Genomic DNA, 20,820 nt, shown 5'->3' on the forward strand with positions numbered 1-20,820 from the left:
TGGTGCTCCACTACAGACATACCGGAATTTGAGTGAAAATTTCGAACTCACTCAACTTATGTAGTCTTACTTCAACCGACTAGTAGTTGTTCAAGAAAGCCTCTCGAAATTGTTGCCATGTGATTGGTCTAACTGTTGTCATGGCTAGTGAGTATTTATCTCACCATTTGGATGCCTTTACCTCTAAAAATGGTGTCACCATATCCACCTTAAATTTGTTGGGAATCTCGAGTAGGTGGAGTTGGGTCTTGATATCTTTGAGTCAGTTTTGCCAACCTCGGGGTCCAGGTCTCCTTTGAATGTCGTTTCTTTTGAAGAGACTCATAGTGATACTTGATCCCACGTGTTTGGTGTCACGACAAGGGTGGAAGATTTCATTGACGTTTGAGTTTCCCAACCCTTTACAATGGCTGTTATGACCATCAAGTCGGCTTTATTTAAACCCAGTCCTGAAGGTGATGGCGGAGGTGTATTCATGTCGTTGTCATTGTCGTTGTCGTTATTGTTCCGGTCGTTGTCACAATGTCCGTATCATGGGTTACGGTTGTTTCAAATAGATCTTCCATCCATTTTATATAAAAATGTAAGTTTATAATATGTTTGCAAATAGATGCAGATATAAGAAACGATAAGGTTCAAACATGAAATCAGTCAATGATTACGTCAAATAATCAGCAATCAATCAAATTTAGGATAATTTGACACAATGCAAGAATCAAACAAAAATTCCCAAAAATTGAGATTTAGGAGATCTTTATAAAGAATGATAGCACGAGTCATGAGGATTACAGAACAGTTGGCGGAATTTGGTTTCCGAGTTTCCTACGTGAAGCTATGACTCCTATAAGATTTTTTAAAAATGTCAAGAATGAGCGCAATTTGGATAGGAATGAACTAGGCTTTTACCAAAATCTAGATTTTTCAAATTTTTTCTATCAAAATCTCCGGCCGGATTATGAATCTAGCGGCTCTGATACCACTAAATGTCACCTCAACATTTGAAATTATTTCACCATCATATAATCGCAAAACAATAAGTCTAGTAGTGATCGAAACAACTGAAATAATTTATTTCATAAAATAGGTAATTGTATTTACAAGTGTGTTGGAACTTTTCAAGTTCGCAATCTTGATTTTGGTGATAACAAAACTTGTTAATTTGTGTTACTAATAGTCTACCTTAGTGTGCAGAAGCTTGGATTATTCACGAACTGTTTACATCACAAGCTGAAGACCTAACTGATCGCTCAAACTGAATCAGTCTAAGTGACTACGTCAATTAAGCAGTCCACCTGATTGTCCAGCTGATAGGTGGTTCAACAGGAGAACCTCAGAAGCCTGGCCAGCCAAAGGAGTGTTCAACTGATGAAGAAACCCAGCTGATCAGTTCAAGTGAATGAGAGTGAAATCAGTTCAACTGACGAGTCAACTGATTTACCAGCCCAACTGAAGATCGGTTCAGCTGACCAGTTCGAAGCATCAGTCAGAATCTTTCAGTTGTAGATGAAAATAAACTCTTTCAGTGGATTCCAGCTGTGCGTGAAGGTACAAAGTCATTGTCCAGTCAAAGGACAATAATGGACATTGCATCAGAGCATTAAAGACAAAACGTTTCAGAAGGGCGGTCAAAAAGTCGAGACACAAAGTCCAAGAAACAAATTCAAGATGCAACAGATACAATAAATAAGTCTTACTGTATATTCAGTTTTCCCGCCTATATAAAGAGAATATCAGTGAAGACTCAAAAGATACGAAGAAGAGAAGCTTCATCGAAAATACGAGAGAAAAGAAAAGGCACGCACATTGCACATCTGCTTTCAGAAGCATTCAGCCCAGGGGACACTTTAACGTGTTATCTGCTTAGTTTAGAAGCAATTTTCCCTCATTGTGTGAGAACATCCTTGTTCAGCTCTCACACACAACGCTCTCTACCACTCAAATACAGTCTTGCACAAAGACGTTAAACTTGTGTATGTAGTCTTTGACACATAGACGTTAAAGAAGTGTGGGCTAGAAGGTGCTGCCTTCAGTCGTAGCTAGGAATTCAGTTAGGTAGTAGTGTAAGTCCTAGCTGAGTGGGTTTGTACAAATAGTTGTATAAATCAAAGTCTTCTAGTGGATCCTACCCGAGGCGGTAGAAGAAGTGACGTAGGAGCAGTTGAAGTCTCCGAACATCTATAAACATATCTTGTGTATTTAACTGATTAACTGCTGTTTTCAAACTGTTCGGATAAGTTGGAGTATTCGTGAGTTCAGCTGTCACCATAACTGAACTGATGAATGCTAAAAACCAATCTACCCTTTTTCAGTTATTCAGTTTACATAAGTTAAAATGTTTTCTAATATAATGATTTCTTCACGAAAGATTACTTCGAAATTCTTCCTCTTGATTTTAACTAATCTCGATTTAATTCATCAGTGTTAATACTCTTAGAACACGAGCTATTGCAACTCATTGGAGAATATAGTGTTCGAAATGACTTCGAAGGCACTAGCATACTCTTTCCTTCAAAGTGATCGAAAAGGACAGAAGTACGAAACTTACAACGATAAACAAAAGATAAAGTAAAGAAACATATTCTTCTCCATCAAAAGGCTTGCATCACCATTCCCTGAAGTGTCCTTGCTCCTTGTCTTCAACTTGTTCCTTGCACAAATTTGGGTGGGAGTTTAAGGGGTGAATATTTTGTTAAATACTCAGCAAGTGGGGGTCGATCGAACATAGAATAACAAGATATATATAATTTTTAATAATAAGCATATTTTTTAAAATGTTACAAACAAAAAATCTTTCAAATATTACCAAGCATAGAATCATCATATCAAAATCATACATATAACATATATATTAGAACTGAAACACATTTTGTATTCTATGGTGTTAATGGTTATTATTTGTAAGGCCCGAGATTTTTATTGTATTAATCTGAAATTATTTTGTGATAATAGAGGGGATTATAGACGGGAAGGATCGGACTGGGAAAGACGGAAAAAAACACGAAATATGTGCAAGGACAGAACACCTCGCACATATGCGCGACAAAGAGCCGCGCATATGCGCGACACTGGCAGAAGACCTCGCGCATATGCACGAGAAGTGTGCGTGCATATGCGCGAGCTGTGCGGAAGCTTAATGCCATGTCCAGAGAACCTCGCGCATATGCGCGGAGGTGAGGCGCACATATGCGCGAGATGTCGTGATGTTACGCACCGAGACATAGTGTACCGTCGGCGCATATGCGCCTGCGCGAGACGTGCAGATTGGAAGATGAGCCATTTGTCCTTAAACATGCATGGTATATATATATATATGTATATATATATATATATATATATATATATATATATATATATATATATATATATATATTAAGTAACATTTCTTCAGCTGAAAGAGAAAGAACAGAGGAAACGAAGAAGTTGGGGAATCGTCAAGTTTTGATTTTAGAATTCAATTTGCGAAAAATCCGTCCGTCCGATTTTGAATCTGACTACAGTACCGTGTTTCTATCGACGAGAGCTTCAACTGGACGTAAGTTTTATTACGTTTTGTTATGATTTGAAATTATGATACTGCCAGAATCAGATACGATTGATATATGGTGTTCTGGATATATTAGACATCGTATAATTGAATTCAGATCGAAGAAAAAACTGTTTATACAATTGTTATGATTTTTAGAATTGATATGATCGAGACTGTACAGATTTGAGATTATGATCTGTTATTGTTGAGATTATGAGTTGTACTGATATTGAATATGAGCCGTGTTATTATATCTGTGATGTTGAGATTGACGGGGTGATTGAGATTGTATTGTTATGCCGTCGAAACATCAGTATATTGATATTAATCAGATTCGCTATTGATTGAGATTGTATCGTTGTATTGTTGACATTGATCAGATTATGTCTTGATTTGAGTATTGATCAGAACAGGTCTTGAATTGAGTTGTATATTGACACATTATATTCGATATTATCATTTCCAGATTGATATTGACAGGCAGTGAGTTCGAGACTTCGACAGAGTCAGATCGACAGAACGAAGAGAAATGTATAAATCAATGTGGATTCGATTGCACAACTCGAGTTTGATTTAACTTGAGTTTCCCAAATTCACATACTTTATTTTATTGCATTGATATTTGCAATTAATAAGATTGTTATGCTTAGGCTATTGATTTATGGTCTAGCATGTGTTGTGACGAGTCTTGGGCAGGATATGCCTAGTCAGTGGCAGGACATACCAGGGCGGATATGCCTAGTCATTGGCAGGAGATGCCAAGACACCGGACGTTTGGTCATATCGATGTTGCTTAGGAGAGCAACTCCTATCGCCGAGATTTGATATAGAGAGGGCCAAAGTCTGTGAATGAGAACTTACCACCACCGCGATCGGAAGAGTAGGTGGGTGTTACGTTCTTATTCAGATCGGGATCCCTAGATTAGGAAAAATTCGAGTCAGATTCTAAGAGTCACAGAGTGTGATTTACCGTTTGATATCGATTCATGTTGCTGATTGTGATACATGTTATGGATATATGTTTCATGCTTTTACTCTGTTTATATGAAATGCATGTATACTTGGTTTATACTGGGAATATAATTCTCACCGGGATTATCCGGCTGTTGTTGGATTTGTATGTGTGCATGAAAACTAGGTGGGACAGGATCAGAGTTGAGAAGATGATGTGAGATTACGGTTAGCGTGGAGATCAGGGCCGAGAAGTAGTTCTGTTTCATCACCTGACATGTAGTGAATGGACAGTAGTTGTTATGAATCACTTTTGTACAAGACTTGTACCTTAGATCTGGATATTCATCTTGTATATGAAATAAGATTTATTTCATTCGTTGCGTACTCATGTAATTTAAAAAAAAAAATAGTCCTACTTTTCTTAATTGTTATATTGGCTATTAATAATGATTAAGATATGAATTAGCGCCTGGGTCCCCACAGCACTGACATGTAGTTGAACCTAGTGTATTTAATGTAGACAGTACCAGACTTGTGCGTTTATGTTTAATATGTATCTCAGAGTGATTTACATTACGTTTCCGCATTTGTATTTTTTTTAAAAAAATTTATGTCCCACATTACTTAATTGTTTCATTTGATATTAATAACGATTAAGGAAATGAATTAGTGTCCGGGTCCCCACATTATTACCCAACGCATCATGCCCGTATAACGTTATTCTTACCCACCATGTCAGGGCCACATATCAGTTATTATTACCCATCGTGTCAGAGCCGTATAAACATTTTTGAAAAATATTTCTTTTACAATTTCAAGTCAAGTCGTAACTGTGCTCGAAACCTATTTCATACTTTCAATGAACAAATACATATATCCTTAATTGAACATTTCAAGAATACCATAACCAGACAACAATGTGATATTAAAAAGAGGAACATGTGATATCTCGATTTAAGTCATACTTATAAAGTAAGTGCACTTACCATACAAAATAAATATGCAAAATTTTGTTAAATATACATATATATAAGCTCAATTACAAAGAACAAGTGTGTCAAAATTTAGTCATACAAAAGCAAAAACCCGCTTAAAAAATTTATGCTCCAAAAATTCGGAGGAACAAAATGAAATTTCGTCACTAGAGATTCAGTCACTTTTCGGAGATGATAGCGTCTAATTGAACCGTTGGATCAAGCTTAAATTCGGACAAAACTTATACAAGCACAATAAAAAATTCAGTAACGGTGAAGATCGGGTTTGGATAAGTTTTTGGGCGATAAACAGTAGTATGATATTCTTGCCTAAAATTTAAGCAAATTTCTTGCGAAAGCTATATAAGAGCATTGAACCGTTGGATTTGGCTGAATTTGAGATATGCTATTTAAAACATAAAATAATATATTATGAACGATAAAGTTTTTATTCAGAGCTCTATAGATATGAAGAAGAATTATTGACAATGGACTATAAGGGTGTGTTTTTTTCAAGTGTTATTCTACCATTTATATGGAAGGAAGTGGAATCTGAATGGGCCTGCAGTTATTCTCGATTTTAATGCTATTAAAAGCTTATTTAAGGTCATAATGCAGCCATCAAATGGTTGTTGCATAATTGATATTGATGGAAGTGTAATGGTGGTCAATAATGTGATTATAACTTAAGGGAAAGCGGCTATTCAAATTTTCAAGAATATGATTGCATTAAATTGCATGAATTCAAAAATATTGTACAAAAATGAGGTGAAATTGCCTAGTAAATAATGAGGTCTTCCATGCAAGTTCACATCTTCACATCCTCTCCAAAATTATTGGAAGGAAAAAATTACGTTTTTGGTTCTATATATTTATCGATATGCGATTTTGGTAATCTTTCTTGTCAAATCACCATAGTCCAGTATATTTATATTTTTTTCAATTGTATTAATTTTTTATTGAGTGTGTGCTCAAGTCAGCACCAAGTTTTCGGCAAATTAGCGCCACATCGTTATCTCGTCGGAAAAATAAATATTTTTTTAAAATAAAGAAGATAGTAGATTAAAACTGAAATTTGATAATATAGACAACCAAAATCGTAAAAATATAAATATACTGAGTAAAAACTAAATTATTTTTTTGTTAAATTTTTATTTAATAATGGAAGACGTGTGGTACCACTTATTCTTTTATTTTCTTGATTTCCATCAAAATATCATATAAGATAAGAATTGAGGCATCGACCCCTACATGTTTGCGAACAAGTTGTAATTCCCAAGCAACGAAATAATGTTCTCTCTTATCCAAACTTTGTACCAATAATTGGTGCAACCATAAAGTTGAAATAATTATGTGACCAAAAAAGGATGAAAGTACGTACTACTTCCCTGTCGAACTTTAATTTAATATTTTAAAAAAGGATTTAAAATATATTATTTAGAGATATACAAGCTTAAAAATAAATATGGTGTTGGTTAAATTTAATTTAATTTATAAAGTTATATTACATACAAGACAAAAATACCGTGAGATGATTTATTTGTGGACATTTTAATAATGTTCGAGATTCATAAAACCTGAAAATATAAAATGTCATGAATAGTTATGTCGCATTATAAAATATATAAGATAATTTCTTTCTTGAAATTGAGCAATATTTGCATGAATAAATAATAAAAATAAATTTATTTTTAGAATAATAATTTAAACTACCATATTATTTTATTAATTTTATCATAAATTTCACATTTCATAAATGATAATTGCTGCATACATCAATCAAGTACAATAGCTTTTACTTTTGTTCTAAAAGAAGTAATATAATTGCTACAAATTATAAATACAGTCAATTTGTCTTCAATGGGGCCACGATGCAGTAATGTGGCTTAAACTCTCCACTTCTTCAAGCACTAGAGATTTTTTTGTTTAAACTTTTATTTAAAAAAAACGAAAAGCTTTTGACCAATCATTATACGTATTAGTGTGAGGAGGAAAAAACTCGTCTGAAGATCGTTTCACATTTTTAATTTTGTGAGACGAGTCTATAATTTGATCATGTTTATGAAAAATATTATTTTTTATTTCAAAATTATACTTGTTTTTTTTTTTTTTTGCAATTTTGTAAATTTGGATCGAATCGATCTGTCTCATAGATCTATGGTAACGAATATAGATCCATGGAACGAAGAATAATTCTTGGTTTTTGATATATAATTTATTTCTTAAAATAATTTTTTACTTAAATTATCTTTCTCCTTATTAATGAGATTATGTGAAATATTTAATTAAGAGTTTTGTCTTTCTATTAAGTTTTATTACAACATTTGGGACAACATTGAAGTTTGATACACACAACTTTTTACAGTTTAAGTTAAACAATTTTTCCGATAGTACCGTTTCACAAGTGACTTGCTCGTATTATACATAAATTTAACATTTGTATTTAGAAAAAAATAGGGACATTTCTCGAATTGATCTTTACAAAATTACTATTTACCATTTTATAATCCATTTTTCTCTCAATATTTTGAAGGAACTTCATCGAATGAAAATAATATTAATGCCTTTTTCGGTTTGATCAAAATTATATCGAAAATAAATCCCATCACTTATCTTTTGATGACTTTAATTTTTCCACATTTCCCATCATCTAAAGAGAAGAACGTATGCCTCAACTCAAGGGAGAGTGTAAATATTGCCGAAACCTTTGGCTTTTAACACATGCTTTTGCCCATGAATTATCCATAGCATTTCGTGTTCAATCGTTTTCCCATTATGATTTTTATTTGACTGAACGAAGATTGGACATTTGGGCGCCTTCACGAACCTAGAAATATAGAAAAGAACGATATAAACTCCCGTGAGATGGTCTCGCGAGTTAATTTTGTGAGATATATATTCTATTCGTGTCACTTATGAAAAAATATTATCTTTTATACAAAAAATATTACCTTTTGTTATAAATATGGACATGATTGACTCGTCTCACTAATAAAAACTTGTGAAAACGTGTCACAAGAGATATATTCTAAATCTTATTATTATAATATAAATATCAATTGTAGTATATTAAAAACCGAAAATTTTGGATTATCAAAATTAAAATCTTTCATAAAATAATTTATATTTGTGGTCAACATATACAATTAAAATAAATATAAAGCGGCGATTGGCTTCTTTGATTCTCCTCCCTCGTGCTCGGGTAATCATACCATTGAATGGTGGCAATTTATCTGGTCTCTTAGTATTCCTCCGAAGGTTCATATTTTTTGGTGGCGGGTTATTCATAACATTATTCCGACGGAGCAGAATTTAATGGCACACCATGTACCGGTTCTTGGAGAGTGTCCATTATGTCGTCAACTTTGTGATTCTACTGTCCATGCTCTCTTCACTTGCCCGGTTATTAAGCGCTGTTGGAAAGGAACGTTTTATTGGCTGATTCTAAATTTATCATGTCATCTGGATGCGATGGATATTTCCCTCTGGTTGAAAGAAAAGCTAAGTATTTATGAATTTGAGTCATTTGTGATGCGTGCTTGGGCGATTTGGAGTGAGAGACTTCGAATCACTCACATCCATGGAGACCGTCATTTTGCTATCAATATAGAGTGGTGTGAGAGTCTTCTTCAAGACTCCAAGAAGCTCGTCGAGCTTTGAGGGTTTCTCCTGCCCGTAACCCATTGTGTGCTCCGACAGCCTGGATGGGCCCACCTACGCACTCTCTCCAGATGGATGTTGACGCTTGTTATAATGAGCACATCATAGATATTCAATTGGTGGTGTAATCCATAATCATGAGGGACAACCGGTACTAGTTTTTGGAAACAAAATTGAGAAGCCATACTCTGTCTTGTATGCTAAGCTTCTCGCTATATTAAAAGGGCTCAACATTTCAATCACACATAATCTCCGGCTTCATCATATCTCATCGAACTCTCTTCTCGCTGTCCAAGCAGTCTTGGGGGAAGAAGAGAACCTCAATTATGCTGGGGCTCTAGCACTAGATATCAGACGACTTCTGGATCTTCAAGGTAGCTCAACTCTTTGTCATGTTCGGAGTTCTGCGAATTGTGTTGCTCACGCTATTGCCTTTTTTGCTTGTTCGTCTCATTCCCTTTTTGTTTGGGAGTGTGGTAATTTTCTTTTTTGGTTGATTGATCTTGTAATAAAAGACATTTTCCATTTACAATAAATTATAAGAGTTTTCATCGTCAAAAAAATAAAATAAATATGAGAGAAGTCTCATATTTAAAATAATATAAAAAAAAATATTATCTGGATTAAGATGGTAAATATGATTTGATTTAACGTATCCTAAGTAAATATCATCAAGATTTGTCAAATCTCGAATATGTCTATGATGATTAGAGAACATTTATAAATAGTGATATGCATAGTCACTAAACTAATGCAAACATTTGTTACTACACCATATCATAAATTGCGGGGGTTTTTTTTAAAACTAATTTAAATTTTTATTTTTTTTTCAAAAATAATGTAAAAAAAAGTTTGCAAATTTACGGCAAACCGTGCTTTGTAAGCACGGACGCTGCACACGTGGAGCATGCTCCGTGCTTACATGCTCCACGTTGGAGCGTCCGCGCTTACTAAGCACGGACGCTCCAACTTGGAGCAGCGTCCGCGCTTCGTAAGCGCGGACGCTGCTCCACCTAATTTTTTTTATTTTTTTTTGGTCCATTCCTTTTCTTCGTTCCGTAATTTCTTTTGACCGTGACTTTTGTTCTTTTCCATTCATTTTCTTTGTTTTGTACGATCTTCTCAGAAGTTCACGTGGTTCAATTATACAATGAAAATCGATTTCAATATATAGATCATATATTCGACGGATGGTTGATCTATTTCCTCTTCATTCCTCTCAGATTTAATGGTTGATCAATTTCCTCTTCAATTTCCTCTCAGATTTTCATTGGAAAAATGTCTAACATCGATATACTCTTATATTTTGGTGGTCATGTGGTTCTCGGTAATGGATCTGTTGAATATAGCATTCCATTTGTTAGACCGATACGAGTAGTACGGTCTATTAATTTGTTGGAGTTGGTTGAAGTTGTGATAAAATGTTAGGAATCGATCCAACGAATTTTTCTTTGAAGTTGTCAACAAAATATTCATTCATGGAAAGATCATCCTGGCATGAAATTCAAGTCAATCTCGTTGATGATGATGCTCTACAGTTTATAATGCAATGTGACAATATGCGTATGTTGCATTTATACGTGGAAGCAAATTCAATTGAGCATGATGCTGGATTTGATGATCCTGAATCCTACGTTCCACATGCATCCGATTCAGGTTTCAATAATCAAACCGGTACGTCTACGTATGGTGGTTTCCAGGATGTAGAATCTTATGTTCCACAGGTTATTGAAGGACTCGGTAATATGAGTTTCAATGATGTAAGTGGGTCTTGGGATCAATATATCAATGTCTCGTCGGAACAAAATAATGCTCCATATTGGCCGAATCCAACATTAGATGCGAGTACTCGTTGTCCGGATCAGGCCAATAATGATGATATTTGGAGGACTGATTCTGAACCTGATATGTCATACAGCGAGTCTGAAGAAGAAGAATTGAATGTTGATGATGAAGTGAATACTTTTACAAATACAGATGAGGGGACATCATCTCGACAACCCCCTCGTGACACATTACAGAGGCAGGCCGTACCATTTCTTTCAAACACTTCTGAAATGCCATCATTTTTCAACAAATTTTTTGGGGAAGAGCGTCCTGATTCTGTCGATGTACCTTCTGGAGTGCAATCAAGCTATTACAATCCGGATAGCGGTGAATTATGCGTTATATATGTTATTTAAAGATAAGAATGATCTTATTGCATCTGTGAAAGATTATTCAGTCAGAGTTGTCAGGCGTGAGTACCGTGTTGTGGAAAGCACATGCAGTTTGTGGAAGTTACGTTGTAAAAACAATTCTTCTACGGTCATTTGTCGATGGGGACTTCGTGCTTCTTTGAAGGCCAAGACTGGTTATTGGAAAATAACAAAATATGGCGGGCCTCAAACATGTATATCTACCTCTGTTGGTGTAGACCATAAGAATTTGAATAGTGATATGGTGGCACACACGCTATTGGGAGTTGTTCGTTGTGATCCTGCTTACGAGATTAAGTATATCATCGAAAATGTGAGATAAATATGGATATCAAATCTCGTACACAAAGGCATGGCGTAGTTTGAAACGTGCTATGGAAATTGCTTATGGTACATGGGAGAGCTCCGTTCAATTACTTCCCAAATATATGTGTGCTTTGTGCAAATATAATCCGGGAACAGCTGTGGAGTGGAAGCATCTCAAAGTCAACAATGAAATGAGTCAGACATTGAACTATGTTTTTTGGGCATTCAGGCAATGTGTTGATGGTTTTCGACATTGTCGGAAAATAAATAGTGTCGATGGTACGCACTTGTATACCAAATACAAGCACAAAATGTTGATCGCTGTTACTCTGGATGCGAACAATCAGGTTTTACCGCTAGCATTTGCTATTGTTGATGAAGAGACAATTGATTCTTGGAAATGGTTCTTGGAGAACCTAGGAAAACATGTTGTTCGTGGTGAAAATGGTGTGTGTCTCATTTCTGATAGGCATAAGGGAATCGTTCGAGCAACTGCAGATCTACCGTATTTTCAACCTCCTTACGGTGTGCATCGTTTTTGTTTGAGACATGTTTGTTCAAACTTCAACGCTAAATTCAAAGACGTGCATTTGAAAGATTTATGCTGGGCGGCAGGCACACAGAATCAAATTTGTAAGTTTGAATCAATAATGGAGGCGATCAAACAAAAAAACATTTTGGCTCACCGATATTTGGATGGAATTGCAAAAGAGAAATGGAGCTTGGTTCATGACGGTGGTTGGCGTCGTGGGGTGATGACAACCAATATGTCGGAGTGTTTAAACAGTGTGTTGAAGGGTGCTCGTAGACTTCCAATATCTGCCATAGTACACCTGACACTTCTAAGGTGCGTACAATATTTTATCGAGCGTGTGACGAAAGGTGGTCGTATGGTTCAGGAAAATCAGCTGTGGTCAGATAATGCATGTCGGAAGTTTGAGGAATGGTCGAGAAAATCTAGTGAACATCGTGTTGCTAAATACGATGTACGTGAGCAAACTGCTTCGGTCGCAACTGTAGGAAGACCAAGTCGTGGCCAACATATGCAGGTCGTCAAGTTATCAACCAGTGATTGTTCATGTGGTAAATGGACGATTTTTGGCATCCCATGTTCCCATGCTATTTGCACAGCTAAGTGGCACTCATTGGATCCCACGACACTTGTGCAGCCCTGGTATAACATATCAGAGTATTTGGCAACGTACGAAGCACGATTTCAACCACTTGCAGATGAGCGATACTAGGATCCTCCAACCTTTGAGTTGCACCACAACCCTGTTAGACGTGAGAGAAGAAGAGTTGGTAGAGACAGAACAACGCGATTGAGGAACGAGATGGACATAGCCGTTTCTAGACATAGACAACATCGATGAAGTATTTTGTTAATTTGTACTGAGGTTTGATATGTTTAATGACTACTAATGTCTTTTTGTCCATTTTTTTATTAATTTTGTTCAATTACTACTCATAAGTTTAATTGGTTTGTGGAACTCATTATTAATTTTGGACAATTTCTCTCATTGTAACGGAGCCCGAGCCCGATAGGTATCATTTCAGGTCTGGAATTAGCGATGATTTTGAACCTCTGTCGCTTTTTGCGACGGTTTTAAATATATCGTCGCCATTTGCGATGTAAACCGTCGCAAATGCGAGCCCGATGGGTATCTGTGGGGACCCGGACGCTAATCATGTTCTTAATCGTCATTGGGACTAAATCAATTATAATAAACAGGGTCTATATTTTTTTTTTGAATGCGGAAGGTAATGGAATCAAACTCCTATACATATCAGTATAAAAGTCTCACTCTGGTAATATATACAATCATACATGCTCAGGTTCAACAACTACAATCAAGTGTTTAAACCCTAGCTCTAGTCCAAGTCCGGTATCACCACTCTAATCTCAGTCTGTCTTCATCTCTGTGACCCTGTACCTGTCCCACCTGTTGTCATGCACACATACAAACAAGACAACAGCCGGATAACTCCGGTGAGATATAAATATCCCAGTATAAACAATGTATTAAATACAATCATATAAAACATATATAAAAGCATAAACAAACATCAAAACATGTGTCTAGTCTGACTACATGAATCAATGACTCGTGATCTAATCTTATCTTATCTCAATTCTAGGGATCCCAATCTAATTTAGACTTTGGTATGCTGTATCGAGTGTGTCTGAGATAGACGTCGATCTACATCTGAAGCTCGTCGATACACCGTAAGTCTAGAGTCTTATCGGTTCTGAGAAAGACTCGGCGGTTCTGCCCTAGCTAGGCTGTCTGCCCTAGACTCGGACTCTGACTCTGTTCTAAGTCAATACATGCACATATCAATCTGATAATCTGCAAATATCAATGCAATAAAGTAAAGTATGTGATTTAGGGAAACTCAAGTCAAACCTAACTCGAGTTGTGCAATCCCGAATCAACATTTATTTATACCTTTCTTGCTGTCTTTCTGAATCTGTCGAAGTCTCGAACACAAGGTCTGTCAATACTCAATCTGGCAATGACATATCAATATATTCTGTATCAATATTCTAATCAAATCACAACATCTCTGTTTTATCAAATTCTAACGGTACAACTGTACAATCTTGCGATACCGGCGATACCAAACCAGTATATACCAGTTCTAATAATTTATAATCAATCCCTGTACAAATCTGATATCACATCTCATTCAATTTCATTCTGAAAATCATAACAATTCCATATTCAGTCCGTTTCTTAATCTGACTTCGATTCTACGCAGTTTAACATGTCAAGAACAACATATATGACGTGTACTCAATTCTAACAACATCATAATTTCACAACATGTTAAAACGTAGTAAAACTTACGTCCAGTTGTAGCCTACGTTGCTAGGAACTCGGTACCGAAGTCGGATTTAAAATCTAACGGACGGATTGAAATAAAAAGGCGTAAGGATTTTCACGGAAATTTCTCGTTCCTTTTCTTTCTTCCTTATTCTGAATTCTGAGGCATAAACTTATATATATATCTACTTGCATGTAACAGCTACGTGGCTTATTTTTCTTGATCTTGGGTCGGCGCTCGAGCGGTGCAAAACTGCCGCTCGAGCGCGGCAGTTTCTGTCCAACAATTTCTGAAGGCACCCTTGGCGCTCGGGCGGTCAAAATATACCGCCCGGGCGCCGAACTTTCTGCCCGCGACGAATATTACAGCAACATTGGCGCTCGGGCGGTCGATCTTTACCGCTCGGGCGCCAACAATTCTGTCCGAGGAGTTATATACTTCATATGCTTGGTTTAATTCGATCTCGTAATGGCCCGGCTATAATCACATCAATTAACTTCAATAATCTCGTGTTAATATAATTAAAATCTCATATTAACAGAATCAAGATCTTGGCCCTTACAATTTCACTGCTCGAGCGCGGTATGTTCTGGTGAATTTCCAAAAGCGGACCGCGTTCTCCAGAAGAATCCACGCACGAGCAGTGAAAAAATACCGCTCGGGCGGGGCACTCTCTGGGAAATTCTCCAGAACTAGTCGCGCTCGAATGGTCAATAAATACCGCTCGAGCGCTTATTAACGACGATAAAACCGTCGCGAATGGCGATGGTTTAGATAAACCGTCGCGAATGGCAGAGATATAATCTTGTAATTATATGGTATTTAGACATGTAGTATTAAAAACATTATGTTGGACGTGTTTGTTTAATTTATGAACGCTTGTTTTTAGTAGGCACTTATGACGTGTTTGTTTGTTTAATTGAGATGATATTTCGCTTTTTTTTACGTGTTTCGTTTACGATCAATATATAGTATAAATAAGACAATTTAGACAATTCAACAAAGCAAACGATACAATAACAAAAATTATATAGTTGCAATTAAGTAGAAGAATCATCGTCATAATTATAATGATACAAATGGCTCCCGGTACCACAATCAGGTGGATTCCATCTCCTCGTCTCTCTACGCAATCTTACATCCTCAGGATTTTCCTCGTTCGAGTAACCTGGAAAAGTGATAGGTGAAATAACATTCTTTTGTGGTCGAGTGTCACGCACAAGAGGCTGAGGACCAACATTAAGCAAATTCGTAAAACTTTGTTTGTTCGACCAATAAGGAGTCTGAAAATCTGGCTGACCAAACGAACGAAAGTCAACAAACCCTGAATCACTGAAAAAACCAGGTCGAGAAGTTGAGGTTCATGCAACCTTCCATTCAGTTAACGGAATAATAGTACAGTTTCCTGCGAACCCACTTGGTTGTCTAACCATGTCACTTTCCCGCCCAAATGATGACTGATGCGAGAAAGGAGAAGGCGTACTGAAATTTTGTTCAACATTAAGTTGTCCGACAAAAGTGTTGTACAGAAGTGGTTGAAAACCAACAGTAATAACTGCAGGTGATATGGTGCGCACAGTTATTCGATTATACCATTGGAAGTAGTCTTCGTCTGTTTGCATCGATCGTCCGTGTCGCACTCCTTTAGCAACATATCTCAACCTATTATTCCACAATCCAATTGAATGTCTATGATAATCTCTCCAATCGGTGTTACGATGTCCTATTCTGGTGATATTATGCATATCATCATTGTCCACGGCAGACTCTGGAATTGATTGACGTCTTCGAAATTGTCGCATCACCCGATTAGGACGATGCATCTCCACGATGTCGAAGCATATAAGGGGACAAACACATCGTCATATTTTGTTGTCGTATGAATCGGTAATCGTCTTCACATCTATGTCATTTTTTTGGTAAACGACCCAATTAAACTGTAAAAAATTATAATGTTCAAATTACAAATTCATATATTCAAAACAAAAATATTAAAATTACATAATACCTCGTTATTGTTCATACGATCTAGAGAATCCCTTATAATTCTTATAGAATGTGTTGGCGAATATGTGTAACTAAATTCAATCTTCCACCTACAATTTTAAAAAAAATCTTACATGTCAAAAAATTATACAAGATATATATGATATAAACAAAATAATTTTTTACAAATTACCGTGCACCATATAGAGAAATTGGAATAAAAGCATCTGGATCAACGGGAGGTAAACCTAATGTTAACCCATCTAAGTCGGGGTCGGGGTTAACACATTTAATCCTGCTCCATGCCCATATCTGCTTATAATAATAAAAATAGTTAAAAAAAATTAAGATAAAAATTGTGTTAAATAATCACATTACATTAACGATACCTGCAGGATATATAAAGGTCCAGCAATTGTTGTCTTCTCTATACGTGACGCGTTACACAACTCACGGTATAGAAATGCTAAAACTGCACTACCCCAACTATACGACTTCACGGTATCAATATCCCGTAGCAGTTGCAAAAATATTAGTCTAGCAGACCCTCCTTGATAGTCAGGTAACATTATTCCTCCAATAATCATCAATGCTATACAACATGTAAATTTCACAACATCTACTTCTGAAGTATCATCAGTAACAAGGTTAGACATACAATGATCATATAGTGCAGTCATAGACAGATGACCACCTTTCAAATATTTTGAGGCTGGCAAAAATCCCAACATATCCAAACATATGTGTTGCCATTCCTCAACTTTATTTGACACATCTACCCCTGTTACTGCTTCACCATCAATTGGTAGACCCCAAATTATCGAAACATCTTCTAACGTGATTGTTGCTTCACCACATGTAAAATGAAACGTGTGTGTCTCACGTCGCCAACGTTCAACAAGAGCAGTAATCAGATGATTATCATAAACTTGTGAACCACATTCTAAAACTCCATAAAAACCCATATGATTTAAATATGCAATGACACGATTGTGTACGTAATTATCAGTAAATAACTTCCAAATCAAATTGTCTGACCTCCTCACTTTGACAATATCATCAACGGTTGAGGAAGAAACATTTGAAGACATATGTGTCGCTTGTAAATAGAGGACACTGGGATCTTCTGGACTTCGATTATCTGTCATTCTGAAATATGATATAGATCTTTTAAATTTTGTTCTACGGCAACGATCTCAAAAAAAATTTTCCAGGAAGGTGAATGAGAAAATGAGAGAGGTAGAAAGAGGAGGAAGGAAGGATAAGAATCCAACTAGATAAGTGTCGGTCCAATAGGAGAAAAGGAATGGAAAAAAACAAAAAAAAATTAAAAAAAATTAGGTGGAGCAGCATCCGCGCTTACAAAGCGCGGACGTTGCTCCACGTTGGAGCGTCCGCGCTTTGTAAGCACGGACGCTCCAACGTGGAGCATGCTCCGTGCTTACAAAGACAACGGTTAAAAATTGTTGTCGTAGCTATAGTTTGCGACGATTTTGAAAACCGTCGCCAATCAAAAACCGTCGTCGTAGCTGCCTTTGTGACAGTTTTTAAACCGTCGCAAATGATAGTTGCGACAGTTTTAAAAACCGTCACAAACTATAGTGGCGACGGAAATCTATATAAACCGTCGCTAAATTTAGCAACAGTATTCATGTGGAAAAACCGTCGCTACCTAGCGACGGTTAGAAAGTCCGTCGCTAATATTTTAGGTAAAATAAAAAAAAATTAAGAATTTAATAAATGTGTGTTTTAAATTGGTACAATCTTGTAAAAGATAAAAAATTTAAGTGTCGTGAAGTGATAAATAGTGTAAGAGATAAAAATTTTAATTGTTTTGAAGTGGTAAAAAAATTGTGTAAGAAATAAAAATTTTAAGTGTTGTGAAGTGGTAAAATCATGTAAGAAATAAAAATTTTAAGTGATGTGAAGTGGTAAAATCGTGTAAGTGAGAAAAATTTTAATTGTTGTGAAGTGAAGTTGAAGAAATTGAAAGAAATTTGCATGTATTTATAGAGAGTGGTGAAAAAAAATGGAGGGAAGTTTAGGGGGGAACGAATTTTTTTGAAAATAGCGACGGTTTTGATTTAAACTGTCGCAAAATTTTAAATCGGAGACGGATAACAAATTTGTCGCTAGATTTAGCGACGGTTTTGGGTGAAACTGTCGCCACATTTAGCGACGGTGTTATAAAAACCGTATAGGATTTTAAACATGCGACAGTTTTTCTTTACCCGTCGCTAAATGTAGCGACAGTTTAGATTCAACCGTCGCCGATTTATAATTATGCGACGGTTATCTTAAACTGTCGCTAAATTGCGCGACAGTTAAAGAAAAAACCGTCGCTAAATATGCCACAAAAATCCCTTCTACAAAATCGTTGTCGAATGTCTCAGAAAAACCGTTGTCGTTGACCCTAAAAACCGTTGTCTTTGCACGCAAAAGACAACGGTTTTTGTAAAACCGTTGTGGTTTGCCCCCAAAAGACAACAGTTTTATAAAAACCGTTGTCTTTTTCTTAAAAAACATAAAGCTTTTTAACAACGGTTTTTTTTAAAACCGTTGTTAAAAGTGTGTTGTCGTTTACGATTTTTTTGTAGTGAGCATGCTCCGAGCTTTGTAAGCACGGACGCTGCTCCACGTGTGCAGCGTCCGTGCTTACAAAGCACGGTTTGCCGTAAATTTGCAAACCTTTTTTTTACATTATTTTTGAAAAAAAAATTAAAATTTAAATTAGTTTTAAAAAAAACCCTAAATTGCATAAAATTTTATAAAATTCATTTTTTTCAGTGTTCGTGAGATCTCGTCAACTCCTGTCTTAAATTCAATAGCAATTTTTTGTGTTCACTTTATTTTTTATAAATAATAACAGTTGGTAGCAGAGCAATTTTTTGTCTTCGCTCTGATATACTTGAGATATTCTATGTAGGGGTGTTCATCGGTCGGTTCGGTTCGGTTCGGTTTTCGGTTTTTTATTTCGATTTTTTATTTCGGTTTTACAAATATATAATCCGATATCCGAACCATTTTTCTTCGGTTCGGTTCGGTTTTCTACCGAAATGGTTCGGTTATTTCGGTCGGTTATTTCGGTTTTAATACAATTATTTAAATTAATAATATAAATATATTATAAAATATAATATGTTATTTTTTAAAATGATTTCTTAGTAAAATATTTAAATATAAAGTACAAATGAATTACATAAACAACAATCAACTAAGTATTATTCAAAATAATTCTTCATTCACTAATATCATCTCAATAAATAATATAAATAAAAATAAAATTATTAATTTAATTAAATTTCGGTTTTTTCGGTCGGTTCGGTTTTGACATTTATAATCCGAAACCGAACCAAATTAATTTCGGTTTTAACATTTATATCCGAATTATAAAATTCGGTTTTCGGTTCGGTTTAGTGTTCGGTTTTTTCGTTTTGGATTTTCGGTTTTTTCGATTTTATCCGAAGTTTGAACATCCCTAATTCTGTGGACAATATTTTTCAAAACCTATAAGGATTCAATTTTAATTTTATACTATAAATTTTGACATAATTTGAAATTAAATTCCCTAAATCAAGATCTGAAAATGAATTTCGAAATTGAGCTAGAAACCTTTCGAAATTAATAAAATTGGTCGTTGTAAGAAACCAAATCCGAAAGTGGGGCTTACTCGCTGAAAGCCCCCGTTGAGGCGACCATTATGATCTCGCTTCGCTGATTGAAGAAAATCATCGGAAATATATCGAGAAAATTACGTTTTTCGGTCGCAATTTTCGCTATTGAATCGACTGATTTTCTTGATTCCGAGCAGATTGACAGCAGGGTAAGACAATTGATGCCAATTAAATTCGATCCGTTCCGTGGGTGGTATTGGTCGACAGTGGGAGGCCGTGACCTGAGCAACATTGGTCGACGTTGGTTGGTCGTTGGGTGGCTGGGGATGGTGACAAAATGAAAAATTTCGAAAATCAAATCTTTAAAATTTTGGGATTTTCTGAAATTGCTGATTTTTTCAATTTAAAGTCCTATTTGGCTTCAAAATTTGTCTGAAAATTTTGAAAATCTCTAAATATTTGTTATGAAACTCTCAAAATTATCAAACTACACACTTTATAATATTTTTCCTTCAAGTCAATTGTGAATTTCTTCACAAATGGTGAGACTATTTATAGAATTTCTTTGGTAATACTCCAAAAAATAAATTACATCATTATTTTCATCATCATACACAAAGTTCTAATTTTTGTAACTCTTATTTTCAACATTCAAATATTCAATCACTTATTTTGAATATTAATTTTCAACACTTCTCCTTGTGATGATGATCATAATGATTGTTTTCATTACGTGTTTTTATACTGTCACGCTAAAAACCTTACTAGGAAAA

At 35.6% G+C, this 20,820-nt stretch overlaps 2 protein-coding genes across 2 annotated transcripts; one reads left to right on the plus strand and one right to left on the minus strand.

Moving 5' to 3' along the window:
• The first annotated feature begins 11,686 nt into the window (after window positions 1-11,686).
• Window positions 11,687-12,862, plus strand: LOC140830043 (uncharacterized). Its single transcript, XM_073193323.1, has one exon. It carries the CDS (start codon window positions 11,687-11,689, stop codon window positions 12,860-12,862), a length of 1,176 nt encoding a protein of 391 aa, XP_073049424.1.
• A 3,150-nt stretch (window positions 12,863-16,012) lies between these two features.
• Window positions 16,013-17,614, minus strand: LOC140829752 (serine/threonine-protein phosphatase 7 long form homolog). The gene is made up of 4 exons (XM_073193046.1): window positions 16,823-17,614; window positions 16,627-16,745; window positions 16,456-16,543; window positions 16,013-16,384 (listed from the first exon to the last, which is right to left on the minus strand). The coding sequence occupies exons 1-4, from the start codon at window positions 17,579-17,581 to the stop codon at window positions 16,310-16,312; spliced, it is 1,041 nt and encodes a 346-aa protein (XP_073049147.1). The 5' UTR covers window positions 17,582-17,614; the 3' UTR covers window positions 16,013-16,309.
• Window positions 17,615-20,820: the final 3,206 nt, after the last annotated feature.

This window comes from Primulina eburnea, chromosome 4, assembly GCF_022965805.1.
Source record: "Primulina eburnea isolate SZY01 chromosome 4, ASM2296580v1, whole genome shotgun sequence".
Lineage (NCBI taxonomy): Eukaryota > Viridiplantae > Streptophyta > Magnoliopsida > Lamiales > Gesneriaceae > Primulina > Primulina eburnea.